At 45.4% G+C, this 23,733-nt stretch overlaps 1 protein-coding gene across 4 annotated transcripts in view; it reads right to left on the bottom strand.

Moving 5' to 3' along the window:
• Positions 1-234: 234 nt before the first annotated feature.
• Positions 235-23,733, bottom strand: part of INPP5D (inositol polyphosphate-5-phosphatase D) — a 56,831-nt gene continuing 33,332 nt past the window's right edge. Inside the window, exons 7-29 of one of the 4 annotated variants that reach the window (XM_075760821.1) lie at positions 19,601-19,688; positions 18,765-18,845; positions 18,516-18,587; positions 18,129-18,252; positions 16,861-16,967; positions 16,226-16,328; positions 15,378-15,574; positions 14,470-14,587; positions 13,872-13,968; positions 12,376-12,514; positions 11,590-11,698; positions 11,342-11,430; positions 11,022-11,103; positions 9,741-9,830; positions 9,464-9,577; positions 8,307-8,389; positions 7,155-7,242; positions 6,255-6,404; positions 5,394-5,487; positions 5,052-5,159; positions 4,133-4,405; positions 1,990-2,566; positions 235-1,293 (exon numbers count right to left, since the gene is read on the bottom strand). In XM_075760821.1, coding sequence (XP_075616936.1) covers positions 1,291-1,293; positions 1,990-2,566; positions 4,133-4,405; positions 5,052-5,159; positions 5,394-5,487; positions 6,255-6,404; positions 7,155-7,242; positions 8,307-8,389; positions 9,464-9,577; positions 9,741-9,830; positions 11,022-11,103; positions 11,342-11,430; positions 11,590-11,698; positions 12,376-12,514; positions 13,872-13,968; positions 14,470-14,587; positions 15,378-15,574; positions 16,226-16,328; positions 16,861-16,967; positions 18,129-18,252; positions 18,516-18,587; positions 18,765-18,845; positions 19,601-19,688 — 2,986 coding nt within the window. In that variant the 3' untranslated portion in view covers positions 235-1,290. Of the gene's footprint in view, positions 1,294-1,824; positions 2,567-4,132; positions 4,406-5,051; positions 5,160-5,393; positions 5,488-6,254; positions 6,405-7,154; positions 7,243-8,306; positions 8,390-9,463; positions 9,578-9,740; positions 9,831-11,021; positions 11,104-11,341; positions 11,431-11,589; positions 11,699-12,375; positions 12,515-13,871; positions 13,969-14,469; positions 14,588-15,377; positions 15,575-16,225; positions 16,329-16,860; positions 16,968-18,128; positions 18,253-18,515; positions 18,588-18,764; positions 18,846-19,600; positions 19,689-23,733 lie in introns of those variants that run through there. The other 3 variants (XM_075760822.1, XM_075760819.1, XM_075760820.1) reach the window with 3 other exon arrangements.

Genomic DNA, 23,733 nt, shown 5'->3' with positions numbered 1-23,733 from the left:
CCTGCTAACAGGTGCTAGAATTTTTAAACCAGCTGTATTCATGGAGGGTCTGTGCACACAGACAAATGTGTCCGCAGTCGCAGTATCACGGCGGCATTGTTGTATCTTCCTTGCACTCCTCGGTGCCTTCGGTGTTTCTTCTGGGCAGGGTCTACTGCCACTGAGCGAGCTGGTGTAACACCCAACTAAAGCTGGATCATGTGGCAGGCGGTTCTGAATTTTCAGTAAAGAATGTTCAGAAAGGTGACTATTTTATTATTTTTAGGTAATCAACATGGAAACAATAGCAACTATTAAGTCACAAACAGGCATAGCCTAATGCCATAAACCATGGCATTAATACTTAACATGAATATAACAGAAATTACAAGTATGTTAACATTATTAATTCTCAGTCAATAAACAAAAGTGTACAGTAAAGTCAGCATTAATCTATTAAGAATGCTACAAAACCAGCTGGCCAGTGTCCTTCAAAAGCAGAGTCCTTGATGTAAGACAGGCTGGAATGACTGCTGTCTGTCCCTTCAGGCAGCTATACTCCTGGGCTGCCTACGGACCCTGCCTGTTCTCCCATTTCTGCACGTAGTTCTGGTGTTTCCCTCTGTTTGTTAGGGGTACAAAAGCACTACCTGCTAGGAAAAAAAAAAAAAAAAAGAGCCACAGTGCCAAGGGCCAGCCCTTACACTCTGCATGAATAACGCATGTGTGCAGCCTGGGAGCTCACACTAGAGGCAAAGCTGACTCCCTTGACAGTATGTGACATTCATCAGTATCTGCTATTCAAACTCTTTTCCCACCACCCTCCCCTAACTCCTTGCTCCGTGGATAGGACACGCTTTTGGAGCTGTACCGCTTTCAAAATGCTTTCTTTTACATATCACTCTTTAATAGGAATTCTGTAACACAAAATAAAGTTTGCTTTTGTAGAATGAGGGTTCTTTAAATACACCCCTTCCATCTCCTAGTCCTTATACCGTACCTTCCTCTTTTTCAAAGCATTTACTAATGCGTGTACTTAACCACCTGCCTCTTAATAGAAGTACCAAAGTGACACTACAAAGGGCTAACTTGCATTTGGCATTGTGGTCCTGGCTCCTCTTTGTCTGAGCCGCATAGGATAAACTTCTCAGCTAGAACACTTTGATAATCATAGTGAGGGATACACCCTCAAAAATAAAAATCCCCAGTCTTTTTAGAACCAGACCAGAGGACATCAGTGTGAACAAAGCAGTAATCTCCATCTTTCTTCCCATCAGGATTCCTCCTAGGGTGCCATCTGCCATGTCATTTTCACTGTGGAGACAAGAGAAGATATCAGCTTGTCTATTGCCGACTCTAAAAGTTTTGATGGAGAAGGGAATAAAAAATCCTACAGCTTGCTCAAGTGGGCTCTCTTTTTCTCCCAAACCCACCTACTAAGACCTCCCATACTCCTCCTCATCCAGCTCATGGCATTCTGGGAAAAAAAACCCACAAGAAAAAACCCACCAGCCCAGAAAAGTAGATGTGTGATTATTTCTGTAGAGGGTTCAGTACTGGTTTTGGATGCCACTGTTCTAAGCTAGTGTTTCCCATAGATAACTACTTTTAATCATCTTTTTATTAATTACAGCAAAGCAAATCTATTAGCCGATACTGTAAATTTGTGCTCTCGGGCCAAGTTTGGACTTTCTCTGAAACAATGCAGTATGCACCAAATAAGCAATAACAAAGTAGCTGACTATTTGCATTCCTCTTCTGGCCATCAAGCCTGAACAGTCCAGAAGTTAAAACATGGAAAACTAAGGCCATGGTTTCACAACATGACATACTGCTTTAAGATACTCCCTTGCGTGCCCTGCTCAGCCAGCCCTGTAGGTTTGTGGGACAGTGCTCTGAGCTTGGTTAGGAAATACAGAGCGAGGGCACAGTACTACTCTAGTAGCATTCTACTGTGACACCAAGGTCTAAAAAAGCTTCCACCCTGCCTTACTCCCACAAGTAACACACCGGGGTAGTTGTCCGGCCGACCGGTCCCTCTTCTGTCCGATGCTTCGCGGAGTGCGGCAGCTCTGAACTGTCCCGATAGTCTCGGCCCTTGGAGTTCTGCATGTCCAGCACTGCCCGGCTCTTCGAGGGAAGGGGCGGCTTGTTATGCTGTCCCTGGATGCTTGGGCTGACTTCAGACCTTGATGGCTTGACTAGTTTTTTGAGTGGTGCTGAGTTTTCTAATGATGTCATCACCTTCGGTTTGCCTTGAGTCTTTTCACCTGTATTCTTTTCTTCAGATTGACCAGAGCAGGTATAGGACCGAAATCTCTGTGTGGGGACTAGGAAAGGTGGTGATGGTTGTTTCCCAGAGGCCTTGCTGCTCTCAGGCTCCTGCAACTTTGTGAGATGAAAGCTTTGATCAGGCAGGGGCGGCTGCTCTTTTCGCAAGGCCTTGGGGTAGTCCTGCTCTTTCTTCGATGCCACTTTGCCCTTAGAGCTCATAGAGCCATACAGTGGGTTCTCAAACATCTCTGGCTTTTGCTGTCCCTCCTCCTGAAGCAAAGGCTCTGCTGTGGTTTTCCCCAGTTCAGGCGGCCTATGGTCAAAGCAGTGTAAAAAGGAGACTTGTAAAGAGCAAGCAAGAGACACTGACTGATTTAAAGAGAAAATTAATAGGAAATGAGCATGATAAAATTAAACTGACTGTGCAAAGGGGTAACAGGATAACAGTTAAACCTGAGGGGAGAGAACAGAATTGTGTATTGTTTTTACTTTGCTTAATCATTATTAATTTGACAGCTGAGAGCAGATACGCGTGGTAGTCTATAAACTCCCTGCTGGACTGCAGTCTTGTTGGAGTGACACTTGGCTTCTCTTTAAGCAGAGATAAGCCAAACTGTGCCAAGTGCTTTGATGGCTCTGTGACATGCACAAATCTGAATTTAAATATTAATAAGAATCCTCAGATCTGGCAGAGAGGATTGAAATGGCTGTCCGGACAGTTAACATAAGAGCTTACATCACACTGTAGCATTTTACAACCAGGTCAATCTCCTCTTGCTACCAATGCCACGTGGTATTCCTAGGGAAGGGATAAAACTCCTTAATGCACCCAAATGCTGAATATATAAGCAATAGCTGTATACTGTAGGGTGAGACAATCATGTGCGTTCACAGCCGAGCCCTTTGAATTGAGGCTCAGACTGGAATGACAGCACAGCTGTACAATGGGACAAGGGAGGTTTCATGGTTTTTGTATGACTCGACCTGATGTGGTAAGACTTTCATCTGGAGAACCACCACAATACTTAAAAGATCAGCCACGATATCACTGAACAGAGTGGAACAGGGGTGAGCGGCATGTGTTCTTTGGGTGCCCTCAAATGAGTTGTGTTCCTTGCTTCAAGTTATTTTCTGGAAGTCAGTCCATGCAGGAACAAAGAGCTGAGAGCACGATGAAGCGTTGTCAGGTACGTAACAGATGAGGCGGTGCTTGCAGCTCTGACTTCTGCAAGTTCTGGCTGATAGAGTGCCACATACGTTTACCAGTGAACTCTAGCCCAGACTCAGAAAGCAGCTGGCACTATGAAAAAGAGGTCTGGAATGAGGACACTGATTGTGTATGCGCACTAGGGTGCAGCAGCCTCATTACTTCGCTAAGTTGGGTAGGGACAGGGTATTTTCAATTGCTGGATGGAAATTCTGCAGCAAGACTTGGGATAGATGCAGCACATTGATGCTAACTTCTGTAGCAAGCTGGGCACGTGTGTAGTAGTGAAAGCAGAAATTCAGCTAAAGTACTTCACATATGACATGTGAAGGAGCTCTCCTTCCCATCCAGTGGAAAGCTCTATGCCATACTTGTCCCTTTTCTTCTTTGCTACTACAGTCAATTCTGTAGTCCTCTTCTCTTAGTACAGAATTAAACTTATACATATATTTTTGGCTTTCCTTTCACAAAAAGTCTGAAAATCTACTACACTAGTTTTCTTTGAATATGTGATGTCTGCACTTGTGACCTTCACTTATCTTTTTCTAACTCTGGAGATAAAAGACTGAAAGAAAATGCTGCACCTTGAACTCTCCATACAGATAATGAAATAGTGACGGTGCAGAATGACGAAAGAGGGCACTAGCCCCACTGCAAAACTCAAAGACTCACAGATACTCTTGACTCCGACTACAGATACTTCTGTTCACTGTAGGCTGGAGGGATGGTTTTGGAGACAGAGGCGACAAGGAGGGTGACGTAGAGGATGACTGACTCTGTCCCATTATGGAGGTAGTCTCTTTGGGCTGCTGCTCGTAGCTCCAGAGAGAAGGTGGCTGGTCTGGTGAAGGTATCTGCTTAAGCTGGCTGGTTGCAGAGGGTGGCTGAGAGAAAGCAGTCATCCCCAGGTAGTTGGGGTTGCTGATGTCTGTGGGAGTGGAGCTGCTGAAGAGAAGAAACATTGTTAGGAAGATACATGCACAAATACTTTTATTTTTTTGTCTCCCTGCCAGCTACAAAGGAGTTAGTGCCCACTGACTGCTTAGATTCAATACCACCTACTTTTTTTTCTTTTTTTATCACTGCTGCTTCAGAATCAAAGAATAAGTGGGAGTCCTGTTAGCGCCTCCCTGCCCTGGGTCACTGGAGAGGAAGCAGCTCGGTCAAGGCCATCTCCCCCAGCCCCAAATAGTTCCTCTGGCCGTGGCATACGTTTCCATTTCCAGGCTGCAGAGAGCACTCAGCTTCTGCAGCCACACGTGGGGGCTTTTACAGGTCTCTGGGTCCAGCAGTTCAGCTGCCAGCTGCAGCAGGACACCTCCAAGCAAGAGGCAAATTGCAGCACTGGGCAGCACTGTGCGGCATAAGAATATGCTGCTGGAACAACAGGAGAGACGTCTGGCCTTTTGAGGCATACCCTTGTAGACTAGCAGGCAGAGAGCAGGAAGCTGCCTGCAAAGAAATGTACCTGTGAAACTGGAGTGAAAGGACAGCCTTACTGAGGAGTGTCCTGTGACTCTTGGAAAGGAAAAGAGGCAGTTTGAGTGTAGCTTCCCACCCCAAGCTGACAGAGGTAAAGCAGCAAGATTACCGTAACATATCCTCCTTTCCTGGGTTGTCTGGAGAAGAGGAAGCACTCCCCCAATAGCGAGCAATGGCTGCTGCCTCTCTAGCCATCAGATGAGTAGATTTTGACTTTCTGTTGGAAATAAAAAAGGGCCCTTTTTAAGTGGAGTGCAGGGACCCACTCTTACTAATGCATTCTCAGTTTTTGAAGCTTTGGGCACAGAAGCATCGACCAGCCCTGACCAGAGCACCACAGGCACCTTCCCACTGCTCACCGTGGCTATTAATACTGCTCCACAGCGAGCCCAGCTTTGCGTTTATTGAGCCAGATGGTTTTCTGTAACTGACTTAGCCACTTGCCCTTTACCTGTTAGCCTGATCCCAGTCTTTGCAAGGCTCTAAGTTGCTGATGTTCTTTGGTTTCTGCCCAGCAATTTCATCTCGTTCAATCTTGACAAAATCTGAAGGAAAGAAACAGCATAAAAGTGTTTTGGCAGCTTCAGAGTCTGATTCCGTAAGTTTTCTGTGTTACTGCTTGTATTAAGGCATCTCTCTTTGTCTATCAGAATGACAGTGAGACCGTTTTAAACGGCTATTACACTATTATGTTTTCAACTGCCCACTAATACATATCACATTTTGCTGGCATAGGAAAAAGTGTGTATCTTGAAATACAAAGGTCATGATCCCCCTAACAGTTATATACAGGTCACTTTACCATTGATAGTAATAGTAAGTGTCGTGAGGCTGGTTTTGTACTCCGAAAGAGAACAAGTAGCAAGATGAAAATAAGCAAAGTTTGTGATCTTTTAGCTGAGGAACTGCTCCTTGAGAGCCTCACATGCTCTTGGCAGATGTTCCCCAGGGTGACTAGAGCAGGGAGAGCTTTGGCACCTTGTCATATAGCCACTGCAAGTGGAAATAAGGTATCACCATTCAATAAAATCAGTATCAGTGACAGACAGGGGGCTCTCTCAGTCTGCCGAATTTACTTGAATGATGAAAAAGAAAAACCCAAATGGAATTGCTGTGTCTTTCTGAAAGAGTACAGGTATACTCCTGAGAACTAACGATACTCACATCTCCTTGCAGTCAGCCTCAAAAGCTCTTGCCTCTTTGGGACTAAAAGCACTGCAAGGATAATTTTCAATTCCTTGACAGTTATCAGAAATCTTTTGAGATGGATATTCTCTAGAGCAAGCATTGCAGAGATGATCTCGTTCCTTACCATACAGTTTCTCTCTCTGTTTTCCTTGTGATGTTTGTAACTTGATTTCACCTTGGAAGACCCCTGTTTTCTCACCATGGTGTGTCAGCACAGTATGGATAGGAACTAAGGATTCTGTTGCTTCTATTCGCAGGGCAATGCAGCCTTCGCCTAGAGGGTGACAAGGAGACAATGAGCCTGGGACTGAGAAAAAAAACATTGACATTTCTTTCTCATGTCAGTCATCTACTATCACTATGCCAACAGGGCTGAGATTATTGGAGAGAATCTGCTTTGGATCACAGTACGGAGCGTAATATCTCTTGAGAAATCAGGGGCATTCATTTCACTTCTTCACAGACGTGTGAAGGATCTGGGCATTGGAGACACTCGCAGGTGACCACAGTGTTCAGTGCTTCCATTACTGGTAAGGAAAACACGAGCCTGTGACTGCCATTTCAGGTAAATGGGATTTCAGCAAAGGGCCTTCTGTTGACAAGGACTGCAGTCTCTGGCTAGAATTTGGAAGCAAGCAGCACTAACAATGACTTTTCTGTAGTCAGGAGAAATGCATCAAGTAAGTGCAAGTGAAACAGGATTTGTATGTTCTGAATAAACCCATTTAAACAGACTGACTCCTGATTTAATTGCTGTAAAGTACTTTCTTTTTAAGTCGCTGCTCTTTTAGGGCTGGTAAAGCTCACACAGATTGATGCTTCTAGTTTGTGTTCCTCTAATCATTACCTCACAAAATATTGCCCACAATTTATTTTTGTATCCATTGAGTTCTAAATCAGAAGTCAGAGCATCATAGATGTTCAGTCTATAAAAGTTACTTCTGTTCTCTCCCACTCTTTCAGCGGTTTGGAAAAATCTAAGTAGATTTTTGACTCATCCAGAACTTTAGAGCTAAGCACTTACCATAAGATTCATCACTGTCTGATGACTTAATGCTGATCAGAATGTGTTGATCCAGTAGGTATTCTGGGTCTGAAATAATTGGAGTCAGCTGCAAAGACAAGTTAATGTGGGTCAGTACAATAGGTGGTCTACATGAACACGCTTCTCCCTGTGCCTCAGCCTCAAATGAGCAAAACTCAGCTGGACAGACCCATGAGGGTATGTCGTCACCCTTAAGATCAGCCTTTTTGATGATGTTTGGAGATCTGTGGTAGAAGGCTACGCACTTTTAGAGTCCCCCCATTCTTGCTCCCAGCACAGCAGACAGAATGCTACAAATCAAACACTCACACTGGGCCGAGCTGCATTTTCTTCCTACAGCGCAGACTGAAAATTGCTCTAGGAGGAAGTGATCTGGACTCTGATTACTGTCTGTTTGCAAAAATCTGTTTGGCTATTGTTACAATCACTTATTGTAGAGTCTTTCCCCCATCTCTCAGTGTAAGGCACTCTTCCAAAGTCAGCAGTTCTTCTTTTGGGCTGTTCAGAAGGGTACTGAGATGCATATTTGCTCCAAATCCAAGAGCTCTGATAATTCTTCCAGCTCCCACCATGCCAGGAAATGGAGAACAGCTCGGATCTCACGGGTAGTACTTGTCTAGAACATGTCTAGACACTGACATGCAGAACACTACTTCAGGCCATTGATGGTTTTTTAACACAGGTAAAAAATACTTAGTCAACTTTTCTCAAAAATATCAATTAAAAAACCCCACTGTGTCTCAGAGGGGAAAGAAACTCCACCACAGCTGTTTTATCTTCCATCTAAAACTAACTAACAACAACAACAAAACCTGCTTAAAAAACTTGTCAGCATAGTTATTTTCACTAAAAAGGTGAGAAAAAAGTCATTCTCCTGAGTGACATAATCAGGCCAGCAAAATTCCTGATACAGATGAAAGTATACTGGCAACACAGTCCTTTCCTGCCTGTAACATACTCTGTTTAGCTTAAGCCCATCCTGCATTCTTACAGTCCCTTTTGAGTGTAAACAAGACCATAACCATGTTCCTGAAAGTAATGTTTATATAAGCAAGAGACGTAATGTTGCTTATGGGGTGCAAATGGAAGGCTTCACTTCCATATGGATACGGAAACATAGTCCCAGTTTACCTTTGGAAGAGCATCAATGAACTTGACCACAAGCTCCCCTTCATTCCCATCCTCATTTTCTCCTTCCTGGCTCTTTACAAAACCTGCAAAGTGATGAGAAAGGAGACATGAGAGAGACAGCAAGAACTTGGCTACAAATGCTTTTCAGATGCTAGATCTCCAAAAGGCCCACAATCATTTTCCCACTTGGGGACAAGTTTTAAAAGTATTAAGAAGCTTAAAGTCTGAGCTTTGGGTGAATGTTTACACAGTAAACTTACAAGTGATTTTACTGGAGCATTGTTAAATGGTTTTATTTTACAGTTAAACTTGGCACTGTAAAGCTCAGTGCATACATGGACTGGAGGATAAGAACATGACAGCTCTTCCTACGCCACTCAAGATAGCACACTTTTGAAATTCTAATTTAAGATTCGTAATACACTGTTTCCATAGAAATTTATGCAAATTTTGATACAGCCAAAAAATAATCTTTTATGGAACTGTCTTTGACACAGCGCTCTGACATGCGATAATGTGATGAAGCATACACTGAAGGCATGCTGTCCCACTTACGGGAGCAGTCCTGTGATGGGGAATCGCTTAAAAAAAAACACAGCAAGGGCATGTAGGCTCACATTACATAAACAGCTGAGACTCAGCCCTGCAGCACTGGTAGGTACACAGTCCCATGTACAGAATCAGATCACTACCTTTCCTTTCACTTTAAGTTGATCCTCTGACTTAATCTTTTCAAACCAGGATAATTAAATTATTTTTATTAGCATAATGCAGGTGCTTTGTTTTGAAAGCACCTGGTCATTTATAGCAGGCACTTGAGTTAATCACTCAAGTGTTTGCCAGGTAGAGATTTTCTGTGTGATAAGTAAGAACACCACACATTTCTCTTCAAGAAAGAGATGATCGGATTGCCAAAGATGGAAGAAGTGGTGGAAGGCTACACGTCTAAGCATGGGTTACAGCTGAATGGCTGTGGGTTTTGGACTGTATTGCTGACAGTATAGGATGACTTGTAAACCACAACAAATCTCTAGGACATTCCTTTTTTGCACTGGAACAAGTGATCTACACAGCTGTTTGTTTACATCAAAGCAAGAAGGAACTAATCCAAACAAGCAGGAAACTTTAACAGAAAGAATAAAGATGGGCAAACATACTTTCTAAGCAGCTAGAGTGGAACTCAATGTAGAACTTGGTCTGGGATTTGGTCTTCAGAGTAGCGTAGCAGTGCAGGAACTCTATCTCCCCTTGGGAATCCGTGTACTTGGAGTCTAGGAAAGAGGAGGGGAAGATAATGGCATTTTCAGTAGGAGATAAAGAGAGGGCATTTTTGAGTGGACTCTTTAAGAACCAGCTTTTTCTTTCAACATATACAAAGCACTGTGTTTTATATTCAAAGGTGAAGACGGCACACTTGCACCCAGCCTGACTAACCATTCTTTGAAACAAACTGTGAGGTGACTCCCACTTCAAAGGTGGCAAAGACAGGACTGTGGTCACTTGTCGTGATGTCAGTGGTGCAGCCTGCCAACGAGAAAGGGAGGATAGTTACTGCCCTGCGTTTCTGCCCTGCTACAGTGAGATCGCTGCGATAGAAATATTACTCAGTAATTTTCCAGAAAACATAACCGTCGCTGTGGTAACTGTCTCTAGTCAAAGGTGTTTCTACATAATCTCATGTTAGTATATAGGAACGTAACTCTTTTGTCAAAATACATAAGGATTTGGTTAACGGACACAACTTTACCATATCATTTTGCAAGCGACTATCACTGTTAGATTCCCCCAGTACAAAAAGCATTTGCAGGATTCCTGGTTGCCTCTGCAACATGCACAGCTAATTAAAGCTCTAACACAGCAGGAAATCACACAAGAATACACTGGTGCTACTTCAGTGCTATGGAGCAACTCATGGCTCAATATTAACAGTCAGTGAGCAAGGTCTTGACTTGACCTAAGTGCACACTGAGTTCTAGCAAGCCCCATCTATCGAACAGAACAGTGTGTAAAGGCAGATGCCAGACTTTCTAGAGGTGCTCATTTGACCACACACCTCGTCACCATAGGCTCTGTGACCAGACCGCCTTATCCCCCAAGAGACTTCTACAGTCTTCAGTCCCATACAACCATCAACATTATACTCAGATGCTTGGTCCTGTATAGCCAATGAAATTTCATGAATTAGTATCTGAGTCTTTTTTTTTTTTTAACAGGTCTTGTGGGTTTCCTCTCTTCCCTGCACTGCACTTTTGTGACACTTCTCAGAAAGAAAGGGAACAGGCTCTTGGTACCACACAGTCCTTCTGGAATAGGATTTGATAGAAGAGAGATGTTTGCCGCTCCAGCCTCTGCAGACTGGACTGTGCACACAGGGTCTGCCCTGCTGGCACCAGCAAGGAAGGAGTTCCTGGTGGTAAGTGCACAGGGAAAGTGGTGGTTGTTGCCAAGAAATAAGAGGTGTAAAGTGATCCTACGGTGTGGCCTAAAGCTGGACAGCTGCAGCTGAGTGGTACTCTGCATATAAAAGAATAACAGAATTAATTCCCAACCTTGTAAGGTTACAGGCAGAGAGATTTGGCTCCACTCTGCCTGATTTAACATCAGGTCCCTCTACACTGAGTGCCTGGCAGTGCAGGGAGATCCTACAGACTCTGCTCTGAATCATTTCCGTTTCAGACTGATTGCTTTGCTATCTACAATCTGTTATCTACCCACCATAGGACTGACACACAACGTGCACCATGGGATATGATTTCCAGAGCACTCGATCACACCAGGATGGCAAATTGTACTTCATCTGCAAACCAAAGGAGAAGTGATGTCAAGAAGAAAGGAAAGGACCACTTCACAAAAGAACAGGAAATTTACTTGCTCAAACACCATACATTTGTGTCAAATCTTTCTGTTTGTACTGACTCCTTTCAAAACACTACAAGGGCAGAAAATGGACAGATCGGTTTTGGTCACTTTCTTTTGCAGGAGTTACTTTCCCTGCTCTGCTACATACTTCTGAAGGAAAATCCATTTTCACCTACCCCTGTAGCTTTTTGCTTGGTGTAGGCATACTTCTCACGGGTACCTCTTTCGAAACGGTAGGTTGGAGCAAAAGTAATCTCTTCTTCCTCTAAAACAGAAGGATAGCTCTGTTACAGTTTGTCCCATTGAGAACCCTCATCAAGGCAAGACAGCTGCTGCTCTGTACACCCCGCCCCACATCAAGTCTGGCAGAAAAAGTTGCTGGAAATGGGAGAGGAACCTGCCGCCAACAAACTCAGAATCTTACCGAACTGCAGAAACACCTTTTGGTCCTTTCTCTCTATGAGAAGCTGGTCAAAAGCCAGCAGCTCCGGATACTGCTGCTGCCTGATCTTCTGGATAATATTCTCTGCTTCCTGCCAACAGGGAAACAGCAGAGCTGCAGATGATGCAAAACCTTATAAATACTCCCTTCACTGGTAAGCCAGCAAGTGCTTCTGAACTGTTTCACAGTGCTGTACCCCCTGTCTCTTTCCCACCTTTCCCTTCACTGAAAGGTCCCAGTCTTTTCTGCATGGCTGAACATTTATCTGTCGAAATAAGCATCAAAATGCCCATACATCCGCTACACACAAGCGTACACACACAACCAGATGCACATCAACACCAGGCTTGCTGTCGTCTCCCGCCTCCTGAAACCTATCCAGTATTTATTATAGCTTGCCTGTTTCTGAAGGCCTGTTCTGAGCCATTAGAAGCTAACCAAATAGAGCAGAAAGGCAATCTCTGGATCAAGCTGTTCAGGGACAGATGCTCGTTCACAGTGGGAAAGAGGGTTGGGAGGTTTGGGGAAGCAATGCTGCCTGGAGCAGCAAAGTGTGCCAGACAGCATTCCTGGCGTGCCCTGGGCCCGTTAATCCTTGAAGAGGGCAAGGGGATTTCCTTACTCTCCCTCAACTGGTGTCACACTCGTGCCCTGGGGATCCCTTCTGCCTCCCCTCTTTCTGCCATCTTGCCCTAGATTAGAAAAAGATAGTGCTTCTATAGCAACACAGTATTTTGTCTCTCCAGGGATTCACTCAGAGTCCCTCACCGTTGGGGGCTGTTCCACACGGTAGTTCAAGTCTCCCAGCCAGAAAAGATGAGTAAAGCGATGAGTGATGTTAAACGGACTCAGTTTCTTATCTCCCAGTGTCAGGAAGCGCAAGATGTTCGTGTAGTTCTGGTTGCGTCTGTCAAGACAAGAAACATCTGCCTGACATACTAAATTGCCATGCAATTTCTAAATACCTGGGCTGGCAGAGACTGTCGCTTTACCAGGCAGGAACTGATCTGGCTCAACATCTAGAGAACAGCAGATGAGAAGCCAAGAGCTTGCCACCCCTGCCTCGCACTGCTCCTCAGCAGACAGGCCCAGGTAACGTGCTTAGCATCTGCCGGTGAGCCAACCTACTTCATGCAACCAGTAACGCAGCACAGCTCTCATGCTGTAGCTTGTATTGCGTGTGGCCTGGGGAGCTGCGGGACAGGAGGACAGCCTGCTGTGAGGAAGGGGCAGTGGCACTTACAACAGCTCCAGGGTACGCCTTGGGTGTCAGACTGTTTCCACCTGAACTGAAAGGCTGGAAAGCTGTCCTAAAGCCACTTTTGATGCCTCCTGGGGCTGTGCTTTTCTGAGCTGCATGTCCTAGAAACCCAGCACTAGCTTGTTGCCTTTAGATTTCAGCAGCAAACACATAACTAGATTTTGGCAGCTATTCCAGGCCCTGGGGAACCCTTCCATAGAGGTTAACTCCACCAGTGGCAAAGACCCTGTGCAGAAATCCCACACCATCTGTTTTCTAGGTCCTGGACTGGGAAAGAAGGCAAAGCCAACCTCTTCATGTCAAGTCCTCTTTGCTTTCAAAACCACTCCTTCCAACTGCTCCAGCTCCTCCCAGCGTGGGCGCAGATCTCCTACCAATGTCGGGATCTTTGCCATCCAGTCCTGTGCTGCACAGAACCTGCCTAGACCATGAAAACTCATTTCACAGCTGGTTACAGAGAATTAGCCACCGTGGAGATATTTCTGTGCTACATGCCTCCCTCTCGGTATTCCTGACAGCACGCTCTGCCTAGCAGGATCTTTCTCAGCAGCGCTCAAGGCGCACCATAGCTCCCGTGTTCACAGCATTGCCCACAGTGAGGAGGCAGACAGTCACCTTCAGCACATTATTCTGGGATGGGAAAAGCCTTCCCACATCTCTCAGAAACACAGCAGATCAGGGAACTGTTTTCTTCATGTACTGGGCTTGAATGACAAGTCGCACAAGTATTGTGTGAGACGTTAACACTTGGCTTTGAAATCGTTTTGCTGTCCATTTCACTTGCACCCATGTGGTATAGCCATATAGCAGAAGACCTTAATTTAAATGGTGACACAGTGAGCACCGTCTTTATCACAGGCTGCCCTCCCAGGAGACATTTAACAATATTTTATGGTCAGGGAAACATGCTTGTAACTGTCTGGTGGGCCCTCCTTTCAAACATGGCCCAGAGAATTTCACTCTGGGTCAACATGCTTTTTTGAGAGGGAAGGATGTATCTTACCTGTGTTTCTTTTCACTTCCTGAAGTCAAATGGCTGTTAACAAACCCAAAGGAGGTTCCATTAAACATGAATGACACCCCCACAGCTCCCTTATTACCTGGAAAAAGATAAGACAAAACCGTCAAGAAATCAATCCACCTCCAGGCTGAGTCTAGCAAAGATAATAAAGCACCTAGCACATCTTAAGTGAAGTGGAGGGTAGAGAAGAGAAATAAGTTGACTTAATCAGCACAGAAGGAATTAGTACATACAGCACAGATTGTGATAACAAATTTTCTAATGATGCTAAAAAAATTAGTTGAAGGGAAAGAAGTGCAATTTCCCTGTGAAACCCAAGAAAGAGCAAGCAAATAGCCAAAGGTGTTTGCTGGGAATATATATATATATATATATATGTGCTAAGTATACCCACAAATAGATTTCCTCTCTTGCAGGGTAAGATATAATCAGTGCTAGTGGGATATAACTTTAGTACCACTGGTGTCACGTAAATGTAGTCAAAGGTGTCTTGTGGAGAAAGCTGTTCCATTTCAAGGACAGTATTGGCACAGATTGAACAGATCTCAGTCCTTCAGACAAGACCAGGTCTGTTCCTCACCCAGTGTGTTTGCAATGCCTGTCTTCACGTTGTCTGTGCAGATGTGGCTGATGCGGTTCTCATGTTCTGGCTTGGCCAGTACAACAATCCTGATGTTCCAGAGGGTATGGATTGCTATCTGTAGGGATGGGAAGGTTAGAGGTTATGTTTCTGCACATACCTGCGGAGCTGCGCTGTAGCTGCAGCCTTCCTGACTCCTTCTGTAGTACTTCGCCTACACAAATTTTCTTCCTGTGCTCAGGATATGCTTTCAGTCATTTTAATCAAAGGTGGGAGGAAGGACCTAGCTATTTTCTAGACAATCATTGCAGTGCCTTGCTTGCACAAAATACAGTTTCCCAATCACCATGAGTCATAAGTCCTGCTCTCCTGTGGCCTTCCAGATACGCTTAGTTTTGCTTCTTGGCATCACTGAAACTCAGGAATGTCCAAACCTGGTCTTAATAAGGTTCAGTTTCTTTTACGATTGTGCCTGTGTGCCGTTACATCCTATCTTGTAAGTGCAATAGCCTAGGGTGAGATCTAGGCTACAGCTGGCTCAAACTTTTACAATCTCGTTCTTTATGAAGGTCAAAATATCACCACCACTTGACTTGGGTGCTCAGCAGCTGTCCCTTGCTCCCAGGCTGGCAAGCAGAGGAGCTTCACTGCAGGGTCCCTGCTCTGGCAGTGGGGCGGTCACTGTCCGTAGCAATATGCCCATCTAGCCAGCTCCAGAGGAGGATCTTATGGAGTCCACAGACACAGATTCATTTCACTATCCCTCACCCAAATGCAATGATAATAAAGGGAGAGAAGGAGAGGACGTGTAGACAAAATGCCACTTATTCCTCTGTCTCTTTTATTTGCACAACACATACCCTCCTCATATGCCCGAGTCATGCGCAATAGATGGAATAAATCCTCACCACTTTAAAGGTGATACTGGTGATTTCCTGCAGGGATTGCCTCAGGGTTTCCAGCCATTCCTTCTCCCCTTGGGGATCTTCCTGGGTGCCAATCACATAGATGTCATGAGGAATGTAGTCAGCAGTGTCATCACGGGTCTTCCCCTGCCCCTTGGAGAGAAACCAGGATGTGATCTTCTTTGGGGGAGGTGCAGCACCTTTTATTAACAAATCAAACACCAAAGTAAGTCAGAGTATGTTCTGTCAAACCCAGGATATAGACAACCCATGGGGACAGAAATAATAGGCTTCACATTCACTCTGTCCTGTATCAGTTTCTCATCAGCCATGGCACACTACTCTAAGATGACAAATATATTAGCCCCACTAATGAAGGGGTGATGCTGCTTTGACCATCTTCCTCTATTTCATTAGCTTACCAAGGCCAAGCCTAGCCAAGAGTAAAGGCAGGGAGCTGTACTTCTGGCCTGCCACTGCCTTTACCTTACCCCGTAAGTATGACTGAGCACAGACAGCTCAGCTTACAGCAGTTGAACCAGGCTTTTCCCCCAAAATGGGAAAAATAACTTAAATTCCACTGTCCTGAACTACACCCTGTCCCCTTCTCTAAATATCACAGATACTCAGCTGTCTTCTTAGGCTGGACACGAACAGTCCCTAGTCAGGTTCAGAAGCAGCTGATGTGCAGTTAGCCTAGAGACCAGCTCTTTCCCCTGTCCCATGGGAAGACAACCCTGGTGTACAGATCTGCCACAGAACAAACACAGTGTCTGGAGCTCATTGCGGCAGATGAGCACACATTTTGGTAAGTGTCTGAAGGAATGCCCGTGTCAGAAGGGCGCCCATACCCATATTCCAGGTCCCAATGAAGATGGTGATCATATCAGGCTCTGGTTGCTCCGAGTGCTTATTCTTCATCTGCTGCAGAAGTTGGCAGAACCCTTCTCTCTTCTAGACAGGGAGGAGCAGAGACAATTAACGAGATGCTTAACTCCACCAACATGACCTCTTGAAAAACTAGCTGAACCAGGAAATCCCCAGCACACTTGAAGGGCAGATTAGCTCTCCACTACCCTGAAACCTTCGAAGAGGCTGTCTTTCCTGTGGTACTTTCTTAGGCACTTAGCTTGTTGCATTACTTTAACAAGTGCTGAGCTGGTCAGAAGAAAGCCTAGGCTGCCCTCATTTGTCTATATGAACCTTTTTGCAGCTACCATCACATGACTCCTAGCCAACACTCTGTTCTCCTGCCTCAGTGACAGCACCTAGGTATGGTTGCCCTCTCCTGTATCTCCCTTCATTTTTAAATGAACAGTACACTTGTTCATTTTCTGGATGTTTCCAGAACAAAGGAGAAATTTCATTTTTGCAAAGCCAACCACCATCCTTCAACAGTTCCTCTTTCTGCCAAGGAATACCCCTTGTACCACTCTCACCCAGGTACCTGCTCCAGGCTGGCAGGAAGGAAACACTGCGTACGTACCTTGGAATCAGAGAAAACATATTCCTTCCGCTGCGTTTTTTCTTTTTCTGTTTCCAGCACAATCACCAGTTTGTTAGGAACTTTTTGGGATTTGATAAGCTGCAAGACTAAACAGAGACTGGGTGTCATGAGCTGCAGTCACTGAAACTAGAATCCCACCAAAACTAACAGGACCCTGCTTGCAGGCTCAGGACTTACACGGTCTTTTATGCCTGAGGCTCGCTTTGCCCCGCATAACTACATTTTAATGTTGCTTAATCCTGTTCCCTATAGGAATAGACTTGGACACTGAAGTGAAGAGGCCCCCCCAAAATTCATTCTGCGCGGAGTTCTTGTCCACACCACACCCTGCAGCCTGAAGTGAAGCCTTGGCTTTCTGCAGGCAACCTCTCTGCATCCTAAGCCAGCCTACTTATATTCCTTCCCCATCTGTGAAAGAGGAGGTAAAACCTCATTTGGTGGTAAAGGTGATTCCTCCCCATCTAAAATAGCAGCTAAGTAATTAGGAACACCAGCTGGAGAAACCCATACGTGAAAGCTAATCTTTTCAATCACTGTCAGCAACAGGTTGATTTTCTAGCAGGAAAAACCCCAAGGGCATCGTTTACTCTCTGATAAATCCTACCCCGTTTGGCTCAATCTCCGTGAGCTGCCTGTCCAGAAACACAACAGAAAAAAATGGAAGTTATTTGAACTGGGCCTTCACAGACCAAACTGGCATTGCTTATCAGAAGAGATATTGATTCTCATACTGAAAAAAAACCCCACCCAACCAACCAAAAAAACCCCACAACCCCCCAAAAAAAACCATCAAGGGGAAATTCACTGAAAAATGTTACTGAAACTGAGTATCTGGCTTTTTAACCATCAAAAATCATTACAGAAGTCAATATGTTCCTGCAGAATGGGGTTTTTTCGAGCAACATTGCTTTTCAGTAGAAAATGGGTCTATTGCAACCAGCTCTATGAGGAATCTTCTATCAAAACCTGCTCCCTTGCAGTCCTGCTACCACTGTCTTCATTTAGAGGAGGCCAGGTCTAAAGCAATCTGTGAAATTGGTGATCCCAGAAATGACTCCCTGCTCTCTGCAGGCTGCTTTGGGGCTAGACAGTCTAGACTGACTGGAGCCTTGCGCAACACCCAGGAGGTAGCGGAAATATGTGTGCTCAGGGTCAAACCTTGCCCTCAGTGGGGCCAAAGGGAACCCCTCCCCATCATCCAAGAGACCAAGAGTCTAGTCCATCATTTGTGACCATAAACATCTTACTTTTCTTGTGGGTATAAAACTTGTCTTCTGGACCATCCTTAGCTCTCTTGATAATCAGTTTTCCCATTTCCACATCAACCTTGAGATGTATTTTTGAGAAAATTCCTAGCAAGTCAGCTTTCACCTATTGGAAAACAGAGATTTTTTCATAAGCGATCTACACTTCAGTCATGCGTATTACAAATGCAACGCTTGCCTGAATTCATGGACACATATTGTCGTTATGCCAATCTCACTAGACATCTCTTAAGCATTTGCACGGTGCTAAACCGCATCCAGGAATAACTGTTATCTCTGTGGCAGCACAGCAAAGTTCCCAGGAACTGAGATACTGACATAAATCTGCATTCCACATTGTGATCAGCATTGTTAAAGAAGTACGTTTACCTCGAAAGTGACAGGGGGGATAAGGGAACGCCGGTGTGTTGAATCAGGACCTTCAATCAACAGTGTTTTCACCTGTAAAAGAATTTCTGTGTACCAAATTGCATTTTGTGATTCTGTACTACATTGAGAGTAATGAAGTCAGAGCAAAGAAATCTTACTGTAGCAGAGGATTGCACTGATGATGAACAAGAAGCATAACTGAGGCAAAAGATGACAAGAAGATAACATAAAATAACTTTAAAACTCTACCTTTTCTTCAATGGAAGACAGCAAAGAAATCAGCTGATTGAGTTTCAATACAATATTGACTGGACTAGCTTCACCGAGCATCTGATAACCGCAACATAGAAACAAAAAGAGAGAGAGGTGTATAATTATCAAACCCACAGAGCACGGCCTGGAAGCACAGCAGTCTGCCCCAAGGAACACCTCACACACAGAGCAAGGAGCAGCACTTGTGCCTCTGCCACTCTAATTCGTAAAGGGCAGCACAACAGCACAGAGTTTGGCTGAACATGCAGAAGTATGGGAGGGTGGAAGGACCAATTTGCAAATCTTGTCCGTAGGTTAGAGGCAGCTGGGCATGCAAGGGAGTCAGCTTGTTGCTGGGGGACAGGTTTGCATGACCAGGTCCAGGGCTCAACATACAGAAATCCTGGACTTTTGGTTTTCTGGGCTACTGGGAAGGAGAGGAAGGTCATGGGACTTAAGTGGGCTGGGGGAAGGAAGGATTTGGCAGTGAAACATCCTGGAGTGAAGTTTATGGAAAGAGAAATGTGCAGTCCTAGCCCGCAGGCCAGAGAGGATGGGGTGATGGAAGTCCTCAGGCAGTTCGCTGCGCTTTCTTCTGGGGCAGGAAGGGAGAGCAGGCAGAGGGGACTATGGGATAAGTGAAACTGTGGGGATATAACTCACTGTGTGCCCTCTGCACTGCAGCCAGAAAGAGGCTAAAGAGAACAGAAGTGGTAACTGATCACCTGAATCCCACCGGTCACTGCTGTGCAACCAGAACCCTTCCCTCCCCCGTGCTGACAGCCACCCCCACTCCACTCTCTCCTCCTTTTCCCACCTTCCAGCCGACTTACTTGTGAGCGCTGATGGACACCAGGGTGCAGCTGCTGCTCAAACACCTTCTGGATAGACTCCAGAGATGGGAGAGTCCTAGAGGCTTCACTGGGAAGAGAGACAGGGCAGAGGTCTAAGGCTGCGGTCAGGTCCCTAGGTAGGTTAGCACTTGGTCTCTTTGGACAAAGCCGTGCAGCAGAGACTACGAGCACATATTCACACCAAGCCTACTCACACCATGTGTCACGCTCTTGTCTCCTGCTGCTTACTGCCCTCTGAGTTGGTAGGATGGGTGATGAGAGCGTTTCTCAGCTGCCTTAGTGACTCCGCCAACGAAGGCGGCTCAGACTTCAGCAGCTGAGCTAGCCTTGCCATGGCTGAGGCATGGGCATACTGCCTGTTCCTCGGTTTTGCTTTGGAGATGTAACTTACTAAATCTCCCCAGAAAGATGTCCCAGTCGGGCCAAACCTGAGGACACACCCTGTAAAACCAGCATCAACTCAACTATGCCAACCCAAAGTGCATTCAAAAATCTCAAAGCTCAGCAAAGTTTGGTGCCTACGAATGCCACAGGGGCAGGAACAGCTCGATTTTGCACAATCCTTGAGCAGCTGCTGAAGCTGATGCAGGATGCTGGAGACACTGGGTGAAGAGGAAACTAATTTTTAGATTTCTCAGCTCACATGACAAAGATGGGCTGGGCGTAGCGAGGCGATGGAAGAGCCAGCCTTTAACCTTGTGAACGGGACCCATTTGCAGGTTACAATGAGATTCCCTCAGGATTTCCCAATTAGATTCCACAGGATGCTCATTCGTCAAAACGCTGTCGCATGAATTTGGCACAGAAGCCGTGCTCCGCTAATGACAAGACTTATCACGGAAAGAGCAGCCAGGGAGCGCAGGTCAAAAGGAAGGTGATGGTGGGGAGCAGTGCTAGGATGCTTGCATTGTGCCTAGTCAACAGTGGATATTAATGATTTCCCTCACTTTCCTATGTCTGAATGGACCGGATTTTACTCCCTGTTTGTTGGGGAAAGTGCTCCAAAGCGAAAGTATGCCTGATTGTCTGAAGATTAGATATTTGTCTAGGTGCTAAACCATGGATGATTAATTGCCTAAATTAAGCACTCATATTTGAAATTTCAGTCTGGAAGACCTGCCATAGGGCACAGAGAAGTACAAGACACTTGTAGCAATATGAATCTGCTAAACTCAGTCCTCCAACATCATTATTCACCTTTGGATCACCTATAGCCAGTGTCACCGCAAATGGCTCTGGCCCCAAACCCAGACTCCCATTGATTTCTGCGCCCGTTCAGTCAGGCCCCAGGAGGCTGCAGGCAGTTGCAGGAGCATTGGGTGAAGTTCAGTTTGAAAAGAATGAAAAGATATTTGCTGTGACCAAGAGTGCAGGATGTGTAGGCCATCTCTCCAAAAAACACAGAGCAGCAGCTGCTTGAAGCAGTTCAGAAATGATTCCTCACGGGAAAACTACCCTCTATTTACTATACAGTGCAACATGTAGCATGCGTGTCAGGATGGGGGAAGAGCATCCACAAGCGTTCAAACTCAACAAAACTACAAAGTCGTTTTAATTGCACTTATAACTCCTTTTGTTTTCTTCTCTTGATAGTATAAAGGAAATATACATAGTGATCTTCACTGAAGTGTCAGAAGCCTCTGTGTTCACATACGATTGCAAAAGTGCTGGTATCACAAGTGCTTGAAAAGCTCCCTTAAAAGCTCTATGTGCAAATTATCCAGTGAGGGAGAATAAACAGGAGCATGCAGAGCAGTGATCAATGACCAAATGATGGCTTCAGACAGTAGCAGGCTGAGTAGGCCACTATTAGTGTTTTTCACTTAAAGCTGGTAGGAAACTCTGAACAAAGTGCGCTCGCATGGGTAGTCCCCACTCCTTGCTGCGCTGGCAACAAGCTCTCCCTGAGTCAGCTTTCCAGCCCCTGGAAGATTCCCCTGACTAAGGAAACCCTTATATACCAATTTCTTTTAGCACTCATTGCTTCAGAAAAGTACCCATCAGCCTTACAAGTCTCTGTTTTGTTTCATTTTTAGTATATGAGCTGCCAGAGTGAACAGCCTCTCCCAAGAGTGGTTGCCCTGTCGTCCCCCAGGCTCTGATAAGAAGATATGCCATGGCTGTGCTGACCCCCTTGGCCACAGCTAGCCCTAGAAGGTAGCAGGAGCTTCCAGCAGAGTTAAAACCAGCTTTCAATGTCTCTAATGCACATTGGGGTCTGGTCCTTGCTGAATTAATCAGGGATCAGTGGTGAGGAGGGTGAGGGGAAGAGATCACAAACTCTGCACTCCCAGTCTGCTGGGGCCCACCTGTGCTTGAGCTCCTTGGTCAGAAATGGGTGCTGCACCTCTCCATGGATAATACATGAACTGTAAAAGTTCTATTCACAAACAGTTGGTCCAACTCCTCTCCCAAACCCGTGGTTCACTATAAGCTCTTTTCCTCTCCTAATGCTTCCCCTCTGCCTTGCTAACATTGGCAGTCAGTGCTTACCCACAGCCCAATATCAAAACACAGGAGTGAGTCAACCAAAGGGCATTGGGATGCTCATTTTTGACAGTGACGGCAGCATGCCTGAGAGTGACCCTGAAAGATGGCACAGCTGGGCTCTGGGAGGTTGGAAGAAGCAGAATACAGCATCATAAAAACCTCAGATTCACAGCAAAACAGAGTGTCTCACAAACAGCCAGGGTCAGCTCAGACACAGCAAGTGTCTGCCTGCACGCTCTTAACCCTCGGCAGTGCCAGGAAATTCAAAGGAGCTTCAACTCCAGCGAAAGAGCTCAAGCTGTGCCAATTAACATGTTGTCTTCTTGTTTGTTTGGATTTTTTAACCTATTCTCAAATATTGTGAAAATAATGAAACCGAACATTATTAAGAAAATGAGGACACAGCCGCTGAGAAGCAGCCTAGGAATTACCTGTACATTCAGCTAGAATCCTTGTGCTGCTGAAGAAAGCTGAGGTAAATAAAAAATAAATTTAGGTAATGCTACTGATTAAATCTGAGTTCAGAAGTCTGATCGGGGAAGTAAGCTAAAACCCCAGACAACTTCGGAGATTAAGACTGCAGAAAACCTTAAAATACTCAAGCATCTGACTATTAGCTGGCTGAAGCTAAGCAAATAGTTGGGTTGGATGGTAGAGATCCATGGGGCAATCCAAATAGAGGGGGAGAGGTTCTTCAGAGAGATCTGACTGGGACTGGAAAAAGCCTGCAGTTCTGGATTTTCACAAAAAAATTGAGAAGGCAGCTCCATCTAACTGAAATAATGCAGGTATGGGAAGAAAATGCTGGGGAAGAACTGCATGAGGATGTACATTTCTATAGCTACATGCAGCCAGCAGAAGGACAGAGTGCAGGCCTTTTTTTTTTTTTCTTTCTCTTCCCTTTGCTGTGTTTGCGGTGGTGCAGTGCCCCTGTGCTCAGCAGGCTTCCACCAGCAGAACTCACCCAGCTCTGTTCCAGGATGACACTTGGCAAAGCCCAGTCACCAAAAAAACCCAGAGAAAATCTGTAAAATGTGTCCTGGCACTTGAGAGGATTGTGGACCATTTATGAAGAGTAGGGTTGTGAAACCCAGATAAGGTGAAGTAGAATAAGAAGTTGGAAATGGAAAAAGCCAGCCAACATCAGACCAGCGTACTGGAGGTATTTTAATAACACAAAACTCTCACTTGTGATTTCATTAGATTTTAGTTTCCATTGTTCAGGTTTATTCTTAGTTAGCCACCTGGGTCTCCTGCTCTGTGGGTGTAGAGAAGCAAAACTCTCAAGCAGGGCGCAGAAGAAGAAGGGTAGCTCTTTGCACAACCTGTCCTCAGTCCGGCCAGGGGCTTGTCTGTGGGCAGCTGGCTTCTGGCAGAAGGAGCAGGGCTGAATATTCCTCTCCCTTTGCCTGGTATAATGTGCAAAGGGCCTACTGCTTCAGGGGAGTAATCGTGGTCCCCAGCAGCTGGGGACCTCACTCACTCCCTGCCTTCCTTCCATGGGTTAAAGCCAAGCAAATCAGCAGTATCCACCCCTCATTTTAGTCCTTTCTTCAGCCTTGGTGAGCTCTAGGAGAACAAGATCAGGCCAGTAGCACCACCAGCCTTACCTCTAAGTACAC

This window comes from Balearica regulorum, chromosome 9 (genome assembly GCF_011004875.1).
Source record: "Balearica regulorum gibbericeps isolate bBalReg1 chromosome 9, bBalReg1.pri, whole genome shotgun sequence".
Lineage (NCBI taxonomy): Eukaryota > Metazoa > Chordata > Aves > Gruiformes > Gruidae > Balearica > Balearica regulorum.
The sequence above is the reverse complement of the archived record's forward strand: the minus strand, read 5'-3'. Positions and strand labels throughout refer to the sequence as shown.